At 37.7% G+C, this 13,434-nt stretch overlaps 1 protein-coding gene across 4 annotated transcripts; it reads right to left on the minus strand.

The window, feature by feature from the left end:
• Positions 1–642: 642 nt before the first annotated feature.
• LOC144514411 (uncharacterized) lies at positions 643–8,205 on the minus strand. Of its 4 annotated transcripts, XR_013501364.1 has the most exons (11): positions 7,299–8,205; positions 6,941–7,074; positions 6,645–6,713; positions 6,027–6,153; positions 5,157–5,274; positions 4,493–4,569; positions 3,252–4,264; positions 2,471–2,586; positions 2,147–2,261; positions 1,613–1,703; positions 643–822 (listed from the first exon to the last, which is right to left on the minus strand). XR_013501364.1 is itself a non-coding variant. In XM_078245535.1 (6 exons), exons 3-6 carry the CDS (start codon positions 6,078–6,080, stop codon positions 4,154–4,156), a joined length of 360 nt encoding a protein of 119 aa, XP_078101661.1. In that variant the 5' UTR covers positions 6,081–6,713; positions 6,941–7,074; positions 7,299–8,205; the 3' UTR covers positions 2,714–4,153. The 4 variants fall into 4 exon arrangements, 1 of the variants encoding a protein (XP_078101661.1); XR_013501366.1 differs by having other exon boundaries at positions 643–819; positions 6,027–6,713; XR_013501365.1 differs by lacking the exons at positions 6,941–7,074; positions 7,299–8,205 and having other exon boundaries at positions 6,027–6,800.
• Between the last annotated feature and the right edge of the window lie 5,229 nt (positions 8,206–13,434).

The raw sequence follows: 13,434 nt of genomic DNA on the forward strand, positions 1-13,434 counted from the left end.
AATACATTTTATTTATAAAGCGCTTTTCAGGGTACTCAAAGACAATTTACACAAGTTCAAATTATTATAGAAAATAGCACACTGTAAGACATTAAAAGCTATTCTTGTATGTAGCTAGATTTTGGGATAATCATCCTACTGTGGTCTATACTAAGGGCTAATGTACAAAAACACTATTAAAAGCTTAAACCAGTGTTTTTTAAAGTCTGAGACTGTGGGCTTCCCTCAGGCAAAGAGCTGGGGCACGCACGTTTCCTGGGAACGGTGTGCAACGGCTTGAGTTATGTTTTCTCTCGTTTGGTGGGTGTGTCTCTCGATTATTGGCTGTGTTCCAGGTAATACCCAATCAGTAGAGACGTGTCTGGAAACCCGTGGTAATAAAAAGGTGCTTGCGCACACAACAGGATGTCCAACGCACCCTGTTTCTGTTTTAAAAAACGCCACTTTCTCAATTTTTTTATGCCTATGGGATCATGGTAATGTTATTTGAACCCAAAGACACTGAACAATTGAGCCAAGAATATTTTCTTAATCTGTAGGAGTCGCTGAAATATATATAATATACAGTATTTCTCTCTTTTGACTACACACAGTGAGCTGTATATCCCTGCTTCAAAACAGCAGTGTGTACATGTTGTACAGTGTGTACAAAAACTAATTGTCACACCATATTGTCCACTGTCTATCATAATGTCAATTATTTCAGTAGCAAAAAAAAGGCTGTCCCTGCTACAGCCTCTGCTCCAGTCTGTTGCCACTCGGGGAAGTCCTTGATGGCCGGCTTCGTACTCAGGAAAGTAGGATTCCTCTGTGCTGCTGCTGCTGTGACAAGAACAAAAGATTTGGGTTTTGTGCGTTATTCGAAGAAGTATCTTTTAATGCATGGAAGTTTTTTTTTATTTTATTTTTTGTTTCTTCTCCCTTTTGTTTTTAAGAAGTGGTTGAGTTATATTTTGTTTTTGCAGATGTGAATAGAAGACCGGTTTCATTAAGTAGAATATGGCAAGCCAAATGTCGTTAACGTAGTTACATTTTCTGCTAAATTTTCCTCAGAAGCTCCAATTCAGCATTTCAATATAATTGAACAGTACGGCCATTTGGTCAGTAGGGGGGCTGCAGTCTGTGCAGGTTCATTTTGGATGAAGTTCAAGATCCACAACAGGTGGGCTGTTGACGGTAGAAGGGATACAGCTACGGCCAAAAGTTACGCAAAAATCTAGACTAATATAATAATATATTTGTTATACTTTCACCCAGGAAAACGTGTTTCGTTCCTCTAGAGTTTTAATTCAAACCACGATCTGTTTCCTGAACTTAACTAGTCGTTTTGGTGCCTACACTTAACTGTTGTCACCGTAGCTGTATCCCATCTAGCCTCAACCGCTGTTAAAGTGCCATTCTGACAATATGTATTTAGATCACTTTGTAAATGAAAGCTTTAAATAGCATGTTATACATCGTCCCATAAAATATACCATAACTTTCTCTCTAAAAGGGCTAACATCAAGGTTTCATAGTAATCACAATTATTTAAAACGTATTTACTTTTTATACCAAAGGTCCTCTCTTTACTTCCTACTCCCATTTTCAATTAGGATTTTTGTAAACTTACCACAGATGATTTGGCAAAGTAATGACTAGGAATATGGCAGCTTTCCACATTTCCCCGTTGAATATCTTGGTCATCATGGCAGTTGAGAGATCTGAAAAATACAAACGTATACAAATTTAAAATAAGATAAGATCCTTAATTAATCCCACAGTGGTGGACATTTTCAGTGATACTGCACCAAAAAGGAAAGTGCAATGACAAAAGCATCAGTAAAAATGCAAGAATAAAGTATACAGACAGAAAATGTAATAACACGGTATTCACAGTATTGCACAAGAGGAGTTATTGATATTGCATAATAAGGTGTACATTGATGTTGCACGTGAGTAAATTGTCACATATGGTGCGTGTGGTCTACTTGGAGCAGTGTTGATTATAAAGTCTGACAGCAGCAGGAAGGACGTGTGGTATCTCTCCTTCACTGCACGGTAGGGTTACATTTGAATACAAAATGTAACCTAAGTACAACTTCCAAAGGGTTAAAATATTTACTGTTGATAGATGGATATGATTTAATAATAGTTTATTACCTACCCATTTCAAAGTCTGTGTAGGTCTTCTTCTTTGGCTTCCTGTTTTCTGGACTCATTAGTGCCTCTTCCTCTGAGCAGGCCAATTCAGCAGTGTTCGTCAAACTCTTTCCTCTTATCTGTAAGAGATTAATATACAGAGGTAATTAATAATTCAACTACAATGTAATAGAGAAAGTCCAGGAACCCTTGAACACACAGGGGGTTGAAAAATAGAGCAACACATAAGAATCATGAGTGGCACTGCGCCTGCCCCAAATACTAGATAGATTGGGATTACAGGTGTGTAATTTGCATCATGCAACAAACTAATATGACAATAACATACCTGACTCTTTTCACTTGTTGATCAGGCTCATACACACAACTATTATTGTGGTATGATGTCCTTCATCTTTGCATTGCCTTCTCTCCCAACTCCTGCCCACGTTTTCTGATCTTCCACTATACATCATACCAACATAAAAACAGACACACTATGTGAAAGCTATCAAAAAATACTGCTCTTTTGTGAGAATGCAGTATTTTTAGTATTGCAAACTACTGTTTTGCAATGGTAACAGTACACGGTGTATTCCTGACATTTTGTAGAAGATGGTGATATTCTTAGCAAGAACCACCTTTTTAATGAGGGATAACTAGTGAAACAAACAAGCAAACAAACAACTAACATGTTACCAAAGTTACCCTTGCTATAAACATGAAACGGTAAAGTACCTATCAAATTATTGTGATATTGATAATTGTATTGATCTCAAAGTCAAATGTGATTCAATATGTCCATCGAACGTGTTTAGTCCCTGTTAAAGCCGATTATAAACCGCTAATGTCAGTTTTATGTAGCTAGCTAACGTTAGCTAGGCTTATGGTTAATTTAGCTTCAACAAAAAGTAAAACATAAAGTTAAGTGACTGGACAGTAACTACATTAAGCTAACGCTAGCTTGCCAGGTAAATAGTTTTTATTCAAGTAATCAATGTTAGTGATAGATCAGTAAGAAAATGATGGTAACAGGTGACAATGCTCATTGGGGTGTTTTGAAGGCTAACGTTAGCCAACGAAAACGGGCACCATCTAATAACTGATGTTTTATGACCGTTGGCACTTACCTGACCGTTTTCAAAATCAGTTGTTAACCAGATTTAATGCCGAGTGTACAGAAACGAACCAGTCTTACTAAACTGTCCTAAAACTTATTTTACGTAGCTAGTGTCATTTTGGTAATAAGCAGGGTAAAAATAAAACATTATAATCACAATGTAATAAGTACGAACATTAGCCTGCCATTACACGGCCCCTGAACTTCTTCACCTTTTTAAAATATGATTTAACGTTAGTTGGCAGATTAGCTAGCTAGCTAACGCTACGTGCAGAATTTAGACTGCGGTCAAGCCAGCCGACACATCGTGAACGACAGTCAAGCCAGCCGACCCAGTGTTTTTTGCTGTACGTGATTATAGTAGCTTTACGGTAATAGCGTTTCAGAACTGGTTTCAAAATAAAAGCATTCGTCGGGTACATAGCGAAAGACAGTCAACGACAGCAAATACCGTCAAAGGAAATGTACGGAATTGTGATATTTACTTTCAAAATAAAAGCTCAAATAATTGACAATTGTAAGCTTAACCCATTGACCCATTAAGTGTCAAGTCATTCTGGTGTGTAGTTTCAAAATAAACAGCCTGTCAAAGTGTCAAATATGAGACAACATACATATGATTTTGGATTTAATTGAAAAGGAAACGCCCTGTTATCAAAGAGAAATTTCACTTCAGGGTTATAGTACACGACCCCATGGTGTGACCCATTAAGTTTCAAGTCATTCTGGTGTGTAGTTTCAAAATAAAAGCCTGTCAAAGTGTCAAATATGACAACAAATACATATGATGGATACTGTAATACTGTTTTATTCAATTAACTTTGCACATTTTTATTTTTTCTCATACATACTGTCACACATACTGTCATACAAACATGTGTCTGTTAAATACCAAGAAAATAAAATTTGGTCCTAATTGCAAAGGACACAATCCCACTTGCTTGCCCTTGCATGTAGGAGTTGGTCTTTACCCATCCCCAGACACAGGTCATGGTACCACCTTTGGCATGTGTCACACATTATCTGTAAAATGAAATAAGCAAAGACAATATCTTTATCATCTTGTCAGGAATAAGAGGCCATTTACAATTGTCTTAAGGAATGTAGGGAATTTAGGTGGTCCGCAACGTTGTTTACGGTTTTCCTTTTGTCTGAAAAAGTTTGAGAAATACTCAAACAATAGATTTTATTATATTATCATACAATATACCCCAAATCATAAATGTACAAGAAAAAATGAAAACCACTAACCCAATCAGTAGTTGGAGGCCCTGATCCTGGGGGCTTTGAGGCAGAGCACATCGCGCAGTGGTTGTCTATGTCAAACACTGAAAGAAAACAAATTTCTTCTATTACACACTTAATATTAGCACATTCCAGTTTGTTAGCAGCTGGGATCAATTTATATGAAGCTTCTCAACTCGATTATGAATTATCATCAACTCAACAGATATTGAATTAGTTTCAAGGACGAATCCGTCATGTAGTCACATGGTGACTGTGTAACGACACGTCTGACGCATCATTGTAACTTTTATGTGTTCTGAATGTGTCTTTTGTTGATCAGTTTTGCGTGGTTCCGAATAGGTTCTTTTCTTTGGTATAACTTTAGTGTTTGGAGTCTGGTTTGTGTTTTAGTAACAGCTGACTGTATTGATGTTTTTTAGTTATGTTCATTGTTGTGTTAATTGATTATGAGTCCTGTGATTATGTGATTGGATTATGAGTTAATATGAGATATGTGTGTGATATTTGATGGTGAATTTGTTCATCAAACGAATGACGCTTTGGACTACAAAACCTGTATATGTGTGCATTCACTTTTAGAGGCTGTAGTTTACTTGAAGGGGTTTGATTGCATACATAACAAAATTAACAACCTCATATAAAGAAAAGAGAAAAATTAATAACAAACCTGAACCATTGAGTATACCAAGTGCGAACTTAGTTCTTGCATCAGCCATCTCCTTCTTGGATGTCCCAAAGGACATGAGTGGCAATGCAGGAAATGCTTCCATCACTGTCTTCGCCATCTACACCAACATACAGAATGAAGCTTGTAATCTTTGAAACATTGTTTTTGAACAAAAATGCAATGAATGCTGATAGACTTACACAATACATGGGTTTTATCAACAATCTTCCCTCACTTCAATCACATTAACATCAATCATAAAAAAGAACTTTCAGTGAGAATTCACTATTTGGACACTGATGAGTTGTTTTTATCATGAACAATTGTTTGTCATGTAATTTATGATATATTCATCATCTTAGATGACTTTAAATTATGTACTGTATATATTTAAATAACTCAATGTTTGCTGCATAGTTATACATTCATATTATTTTTTTTTTTACATTGAATCAAGACACTACCTGCCCCAATATCTGACATGAAAGGTATTAAACACAATGTAATTTTGGACATGCAGTGACAGAACAATGCAGCATTGTTCATATCCCCATGGAAACCATGTTAAAATGATGGACGTCCTGTCAATCACCATCTCAGTAGAGCAACAATTGTCTTTATTAGAGAAACTGGTATTGTGTATCATTCATCCATTAGGATATGTCCTAGTGACTTTATACATTGAATATAGTAAAAATATTTAAATTGCTTTACCAATTTAGCCAATACTTCGAAAGACTTAAAATTTCCATCAGTGTTTCATTCCTGGTGATAATTGTTATTTAGCCATTTTCAGATAAACCATGTTTTTCCTACTGACTTTGATAGAGATGTACAGGGATCAAAATTGAGATCACACTTGTTCATTACCATGGTGACGATGACCCCACAACTATTGCTGTCCTGTTGAACAGGATGGGGCATGGTTGCTCCTCTCCACTTTATAGTCCCCCAGTCATTCTTTGAATGGCAGATAGTTCACATCTTCAGGTATTCCCTTGGTAAAAACACATGGTACATGGTATCAAACCACATGCAATAACAATCTCAATGTCAGGTTTAAAAAATAATAATAACCTTCCAATCAGTAAAGCTCTAGGACCACAAAGCCAAATAACTCCTTTAATTGACAGCTTTTTAGGACCTCTGTCTTATTCTGTTAATTGAAACATTTTAACAAAAAAAAGTTGCATGATATGATTCCAGATGCTAGTGTCATCTTTGAAAATGCGTTAATTATTTTACACTGATTTCTTCAGGCAAATCTACAAAAATGTCAAATAAAACCTTATGACAAAGTTGATGAGCTACTGTATTCTTTTTGCAGCATTTGTGGAATCCACTTGCTCAGATGTATTTGCCATAGGATCCACCAAAAAGACTGAACATGTGGCAGGAACTATGTACTAAAAAAAGAATTGTTATTTAAAACGACATCACATACAGTAACACAAATGGATTTCAGACCGGCAGCCTAGAATCACTGACCAGTCATTTCCAATGTACTCCGCCAACATTCACAAAGGAGATTATCGCTTTGTAGGGGCTGAAGTCAGTCTGTAAGGACAAATATATATCATATATCATATTCAGTTGAAGTTTATGTTTTCTCTTATCATTACTTAAAGGTGTTCTTTTAAAAAAATGAATGAATGTGATGTATTCAAATCCTTAAATTTGTATAGTCATACTAAATAATCAAAATTTTGAAATGCAAATCAACCTGTTCTTAATAAAAATGCCTTTTTTTAAGATCCGGACAGGGGACTGAAAAAAGCATTAACCTTGGCACGCTGCGTTCTCTCATTGTGTCTCGTTTGCCAAAGAGTATTACACCTGCTGTGTAATGGTTCAGAATGTAAATACTCTGTCCATGTTTACACTGGTTGGCATAGAGACGGAAGAGGCCCTCCATAACCTAAATTAAAAAACATAGATAAAGACAGAAAAAGACAAAAGAAATAGAGCGGATTACACAATAATCACAGGTTTAAATAAACAATGTAAAAATACCATCCTATTGGTATGGAAAGTTATTCTTTCATTTTCAGAACTTTGAATAGTTTTCTCAATAAAGTCTACATAACAAATTTATTTTTGATATTTTATTGTATTGTGGGTAATGTTAGAACAACCAAATACCTCGCCTGTCAGCCATCGGCGAGGTCTCAGCGAGTACAGTTCGCTGTGATGGATCACAAAACTGTGACCTGGCTGTGTGAGGGCCGGGATCACAGCAACTACAGCTTCTGTGCTCTTCCTCTTCCACAGTGACTTTAGCTTAAAAACTCATTTACACATTTTTAATACTTATATAGTCACAATAATATCCCTCATATTAATGATAAATTAAACAAAAGTCTATATAATCAATATCAAATACTGTAAGTTAAATTCCATTAACTTCTGCCATGTCAACGTAACACCAGTCGAAAAAGCATCAATACAAAATACCTGTAATATGGTACATCCTCAGGTAATGAACCTATCACTAAATATATATTCAAAATACATGCAAGAATGATATGCTCATAGGGCAATGACTGAAGTAATTTATGTTGAATATTCAAATACAGTTTAAGAATACTGCTATCAGTCATGAAGATGACTCCTACCTGCTTTTCTTCCACTTCTGACATCTTCAGGTTGTCTTCCAAAGGGGGAGGTGAAAGTATCTGAGTACATGCTCTTTCCATCTCCTTGACTGATGGTTCATCACGGTTCACAAGGTGAACTATGAGGTTTGGTGTTTTTAATGAATTCTTCTCATGGAAGTCCTTGACTGTGGCTACTATGACGTCAGCACACAATGGTAGGGGGCATGTTGAAGATTCCAGAGCTAATGGCTGGAACGGCGACTGACTTGAAATGGTGTTTTGAGACTTGTTTTAGTATACTACGTATGGCTTTCTTTAAACAGTTTTTTGCATTGTACAGTGCCTTTGGGGACGGATTCAGATTGAGTCGTGGGCCGACAGCATGAATTATTTTTTGTACAGGGGAGATCACCAGCGCCTGTAACAATGGCCTCTCCCGTTTTTGAATTTTATAGTTTTTTCTATATAACTGCTCAGTCTTTCGACGCCAGCTCTCTCTTCCAAACTCTCCCGAAACAGAAACTCAAGCAGTCTTCATCAGCGAACAGCAGAGCGCAGCGCCGCTCCTGATTGGCTGATTCTCAAGCAGCCAGTTTTACCTGCCTGAAGAGGCCGTCCTTCTTAACAATTAGAAACGAATTGAACTTGCTGTTGTGTTTCCCCTGTGCATTAAAAGGCTGATACATAGTATTTTACTTCTGAGACCTTCCGCGTTCACAAAAAATATGTTTTCCAAAATTAATCACTGAGTTAATGTAGATTAAAACATGAAAAAGACATAGTAGGTGATGCTTACTACTTTCGACACGTCTTTCGCGTTCTTCATCACATGACTGAGACAGCGATGGAGAACAGGCAACCCAAAGTCCGTCTTGGTTGCTGTTCCACTGGCTATCCTGTAGTAGGTGTTGATGGTGTCATGCAGATTTTTTCGGGCAAATGTCATACAAATGGCTTGCATTAGAACCATTGACCCATCGCACATAATGAAGATGGGTGCTCGAATGCCTCTGCGTCCATAAGCCCTTGTGACATCTGTTTGAAAGGCCTCTAGGAAATAGGTCACTGAGGCAGTGGTGTGGTCACAGGTCAGGTAAGTCGCAACTGGTAGTGGAGATGATTTTTTTGGGGGGATTTCTGACCACCAGTTCATATACATAAAATGGAGGGGAGTCCTTTTCTTTCTTCTTGATGCTACCTGTAGCATCAAGATAAAGTATGTCCTCCCGGCATCGCTCCTGGTATATTTCAATGCTCCTTTGGGACCAAAGGAGAACCCCTTTCGGATGAAGAAGTACTTTTTGTAGAACTTCCTCTGCAGCATGGGTTCTCCTTTTTACCATTGCCTGGAGACTTAAAATATCTTTTTTTTTTTCATTCATGTGGCGATGGGGACACTGGTGGTGTGTGCTTTGAAACAAAGACAACCAACATTTAGTGTAAAGCTTTGTGCCCCCCAAAATATGATGAAAGAGCGTACACAGCATTGACTTAATACCTCAATATGATAAGTACACACCTTTTGAAATGATTGCTGTGATCTTCGAAGTCTGTATCGATTGCTAGCTGTGTTGGGAATGCCAAGTCCGGTACAAACTTGACCCCAGAGTCCATCTCTAGCCCAGGAATTTGAATTTAGTTTAATGCCAGTCTTTTGCAGGTCCTCACATTTTTTAGAAATGTTTGTCCGAGATTTCCTTTGTTTTGTTCTATTGAAAAATAAACAATATGAGTTAAATCAAGAACATGTTGGACATAAATTGTAACTGTAAAATGTCTATAGAATAAAGTTGCTCACCCGAATAACTTGAAAAAGTAGACTCTATATAAAAGTAAAAAAGAAGATGTTACGATAGCACCATAAATTTTCTTTATGTAGAGTGCATCCTGCTCAAATAAATTCCAGAATAAAATCAGCATCGTAGACAAAGTAAGGACTATAATAATAGTTTCACAGAAGGGAGTGGGACATACTTGGACAAAGGGTAGGCCTACTGCTTGTGCTAAACCATGTTGGGCATAGGATTTACTTTCATGGGTTCTTGTCATCCAGAGCCATTCATTATTGCCCCAAATACTTAACATTTAATCCTACTGTTTTGTGTAGAATTTTATAATACATTAAAAGGACCAAATGATTAGTCTTTTATGCAAAGATTGACTCTATATGCAGGTCAAGATTAAAAAAAGAATTTTCATGAAAAGGAAGGAAAAGGATTATATTTAGGGAACATGTTTGTACCATGCACTTGTTCATTATTCACATTAGACCAATATGTTAAATTTGAAGCATATGTTAATGTATGCTTTATGCTTGCCAGGTGAACGATAATATATGATAAATAAGGAACGGAAGTTTAACTCAGAGCTTAGTGCATGTGTGTGAAATCATTACTACGTCATAGCACAAATGGGTTTGAATATGTAGGCCTACTTTTAATTTCAGTTCAAGGCTACTTCTATTCGCTTTTATTAAGAAGGCTAGTTGAATGTGGAAAAATCCTTGTGAGGATTGAAAAAACAAATGTAACAGGTCGAATTTGACCAGAAAAAAGATAGCAGAAAAGGACACAAATTGATATATTAACGCACCAGCACTATGACACTATGACCAGTCAAACACAAACTTGTTGTCTATGTTAGAATTCACTTATTAACGGAAACACACCTTAAGTAACTTTTTAGTCTCGCCAAATAAATTAGTTTTTATAAACTTAATGGGTCACACCATGGGGTCGTACTATAACCCTGAAGTGGAACTATCCTTTGACAACAGGGCGTCTTTCCCCTTTCAATTGAATCCAAAATCATATGTAATTAGTCTCATATTTGAGTCTTTGGTGGGCTTTAATTTGAAACTAAACACCGGAATGACTTGAACTTACTGGGTGGCAATATAAGGCGGTGTACATCTACTATTACCCTGAAGTGAAATTAGTGTGTGAAACAGGGCCTTGTTAGAAATTGCAATTAAAAAACTATTGGCTTAAGTAATCGTGTCAATTATTTGAGCTTTTTATTTTTGAAAGTAAATATCACAATTCCTCGTATTATTTCCTTTGACGGTATTTGCTTTCGTGGACTGTCTTTCGCTATGTACAAGACGAATGCTTTATTTTGAAACCAGTTCCAGACGCTATTACCGTAAAGCTACTATAATCACGTACAGAAAAAACACTGGGTCGGCTGGCTTGACTGTCGCTCTCACGATGTGTCGGCTGACTTGACCGCAGTGAATTTAGCTACCATTACGTCTTGATTATATAACAAGTGGTCTAGCTTTTAAATGTCTCCCAGTTGAGGTTCAGTCTCCATTTAGCATCTAATTAACCGATATATGAGCAAGCAAAGTACATGACTGAGGTGCGGCACTTAGTTACTGTTAGCCAGCTAGCTACCTCAGCTAAAAATTAACGTTAAGGGATATCCGGAGATCGGGTAACGCTCAATTAGCTATCTAGCAGCATCAGATTCAGTCAAATTAGTACATAACCAGCTAGCTAGAGCACGGATATTTTAATTTTAAATGAATGTAAAATGGGGCGGTTAGTGCGATGTTAGCCTGATCGATAGTCAAAGTTACTTTAAACCATGACATGGCGTAACATACTGACACATTATTTGTCAGATGAACACCAACTTCCATGAGAAAACGTCGAATATTTGTATTAACGTTACGTTAAGATGAAATAGTGCTTACCATGGGGGTTTGACAGCAGCAACGAAGCAGTCTCCATCATAACCCGTTTCTAGACTGGCAACTTTTTCTTCCTTTATCGACTGTGGCGCGAATATGTTGCTGGGCAGAATTCAGATTCACTCAGTCCATCACACCAACAGTGAGTGTACAGTAAAGACATCCAGACGCTCAATCAACGATGCTTCCAACAACCCGTGAACAACTGGAGGAACTTGTAATACATCTAAAATACATAGCTAATACGCTGCGGCGATGTATAGATTTCATCATAATAAGACGTCCAGACGCTCATTAAACGACGCCTCAGAATGACCCAAGCGATCAATTGGGTGATGAAGCGATCTTTTGCAGACGCCGTGGCGAGATGCGTGCTTACTGGCCTTAGCCTCGACAAGCCAGACCCACATCCAGATGTTGGGTCTGGAACTCACCATTGGCAGGGCTCAATCCGAGGGGGGATAAACGGCTGTCTTTCAGATTCCTGCACGCTGCTGCAACCAGGCAGACAACGAAGAAGATAGCGGAGCTAGTTGATAGATTCAACTTCTTTGCCAGCATCCGGTCGGCAAAACTCCGAACACATCTTCCTTTTTAAGAATGACTTCAGTGCTGTTCTTTGTTCTTTTCAAAGAAAAGCTGAACTCCAAGTCTTCCAGAGTCGCGGCCAAAGCCGATTCCAAAGACCGCTGTTAGCCAGCAGCAGCCTTTCTCTTGTTTTCAAGTTGTTTGTATCCCACAAAGATGAACAGAGATCCTGAGTGGTGCATCACACAGATGAAGAGTATAGCGCAAACATTCCTCCAGGGCAAGCAGTTGGCAGGTGGCATCTCAGCTGGTAAGAAAATATTGTATAGGGACAGTAGAGGTGGATAGGTTATTCAGATTGATGAAGGACATGTGTTAGCGGTCCCAGTGTGCAAGGTGGTTTTGTTTATTACAGTGTGGACGTGTCATTGCTTACTCTAAATAATTTATTTGAACAAGTTCTGAAAAAATCTACTACTCCTAGCTCTCTATGTAGATGCTGTGATGGTTGACAGTGTTTCTCTAGAATTGTTTTCAGCAGCGGCGCTGGTAAAAAACACCACCCCCACCCCCCCGGTGGGGGTGTTGAACGTCATACAGTAACGTTACCTGAAAACGGCGTGTCGATTCTTTTTAGCATCTCACATCACACTTTCAGTCACTATGACCACTACTACTACGGTCAGAAACATTGATTGTGCCAAAATGTGAACAATAACGTGGCTGTCAATGGGCTTATCTGCTAATGTTAGCTACCGACCGTTAGCTTAAAACTATCCAGCAAATAGACGGTGACGGTGCCGTTACCTGAAACCGGTGATTTAACGTCACCGCTCATTTAACACACAGTTTAACAACAAAACAAAACGCTGAGTGAACATTACTAGCTACGCTTTTTCATGTTGGTTTTGAGCGGCATGTTTCCCCTCGTGGGGAAGAAAAAGCATTTCAATTGAAGCACTTCCCATGAGGTCACAGGTTCACTTAGTTTGAAATGGTTATAATGGCATCACAAGTTCAAACGGTGAATGCTTGTTTGCTTGTCTGTATGTATGTCTGTTTTCTTGTATTTCACTTTCCTCATGGAATATTTTCTATGTGTACTCATTTGGGTGTCTGTACATGCAGAAGAAGCTTCACTTAGTTTGAAGTGGTTGTAATGGCGTCAGTGAATGCTTGTTTCTTTGAACTGCTTTCATTTATCATTTGGCCTAGAGAATGTAGTTTTATGAATCTCAAACTCCGTTTAATGGTTAGAAAACGTGTTGCCGTATAAACAATTCTACTAAAATGTACTTAAAAGTAGCAAAAGAACAAACAAGTATTATATTTGATAAGCTGATCATATGTTTTGTATGTTAGATCAAAGTAACTAAGTATTAACTCTGATAAATGTAATGTGCAGTACTAAACAAATCCTCTGAAATGTAGTGAGGTACAAGTATAAAGTAGCATA

This window comes from Sander vitreus, unplaced genomic scaffold, assembly GCF_031162955.1.
Source record: "Sander vitreus isolate 19-12246 unplaced genomic scaffold, sanVit1 ctg575_0, whole genome shotgun sequence".
NCBI classification, from domain to species: Eukaryota; Metazoa; Chordata; class Actinopteri; order Perciformes; family Percidae; genus Sander; species Sander vitreus.

Bases quoted from the DNA above. Each gene is read 5' to 3' on its own strand.
- LOC144514411 (XM_078245535.1), bottom strand. From the start codon at position 6,080: ATGCCCCATCCTGTTCAACAGGACAGCAATAGTTGTGGGGTCATCGTC. The intron at 5,275-6,026 runs GTAATGAACAAG...ATGTTGGTGTAG, and splicing joins GTGGGGTCATCGTCACCATG to ATGGCGAAGACAGTGATGGA. The intron at 4,570-5,156 runs GTTTGTTATTAA...GTTTTCTTTCAG, and splicing joins TGGTATACTCAATGGTTCAG to TGTTTGACATAGACAACCAC.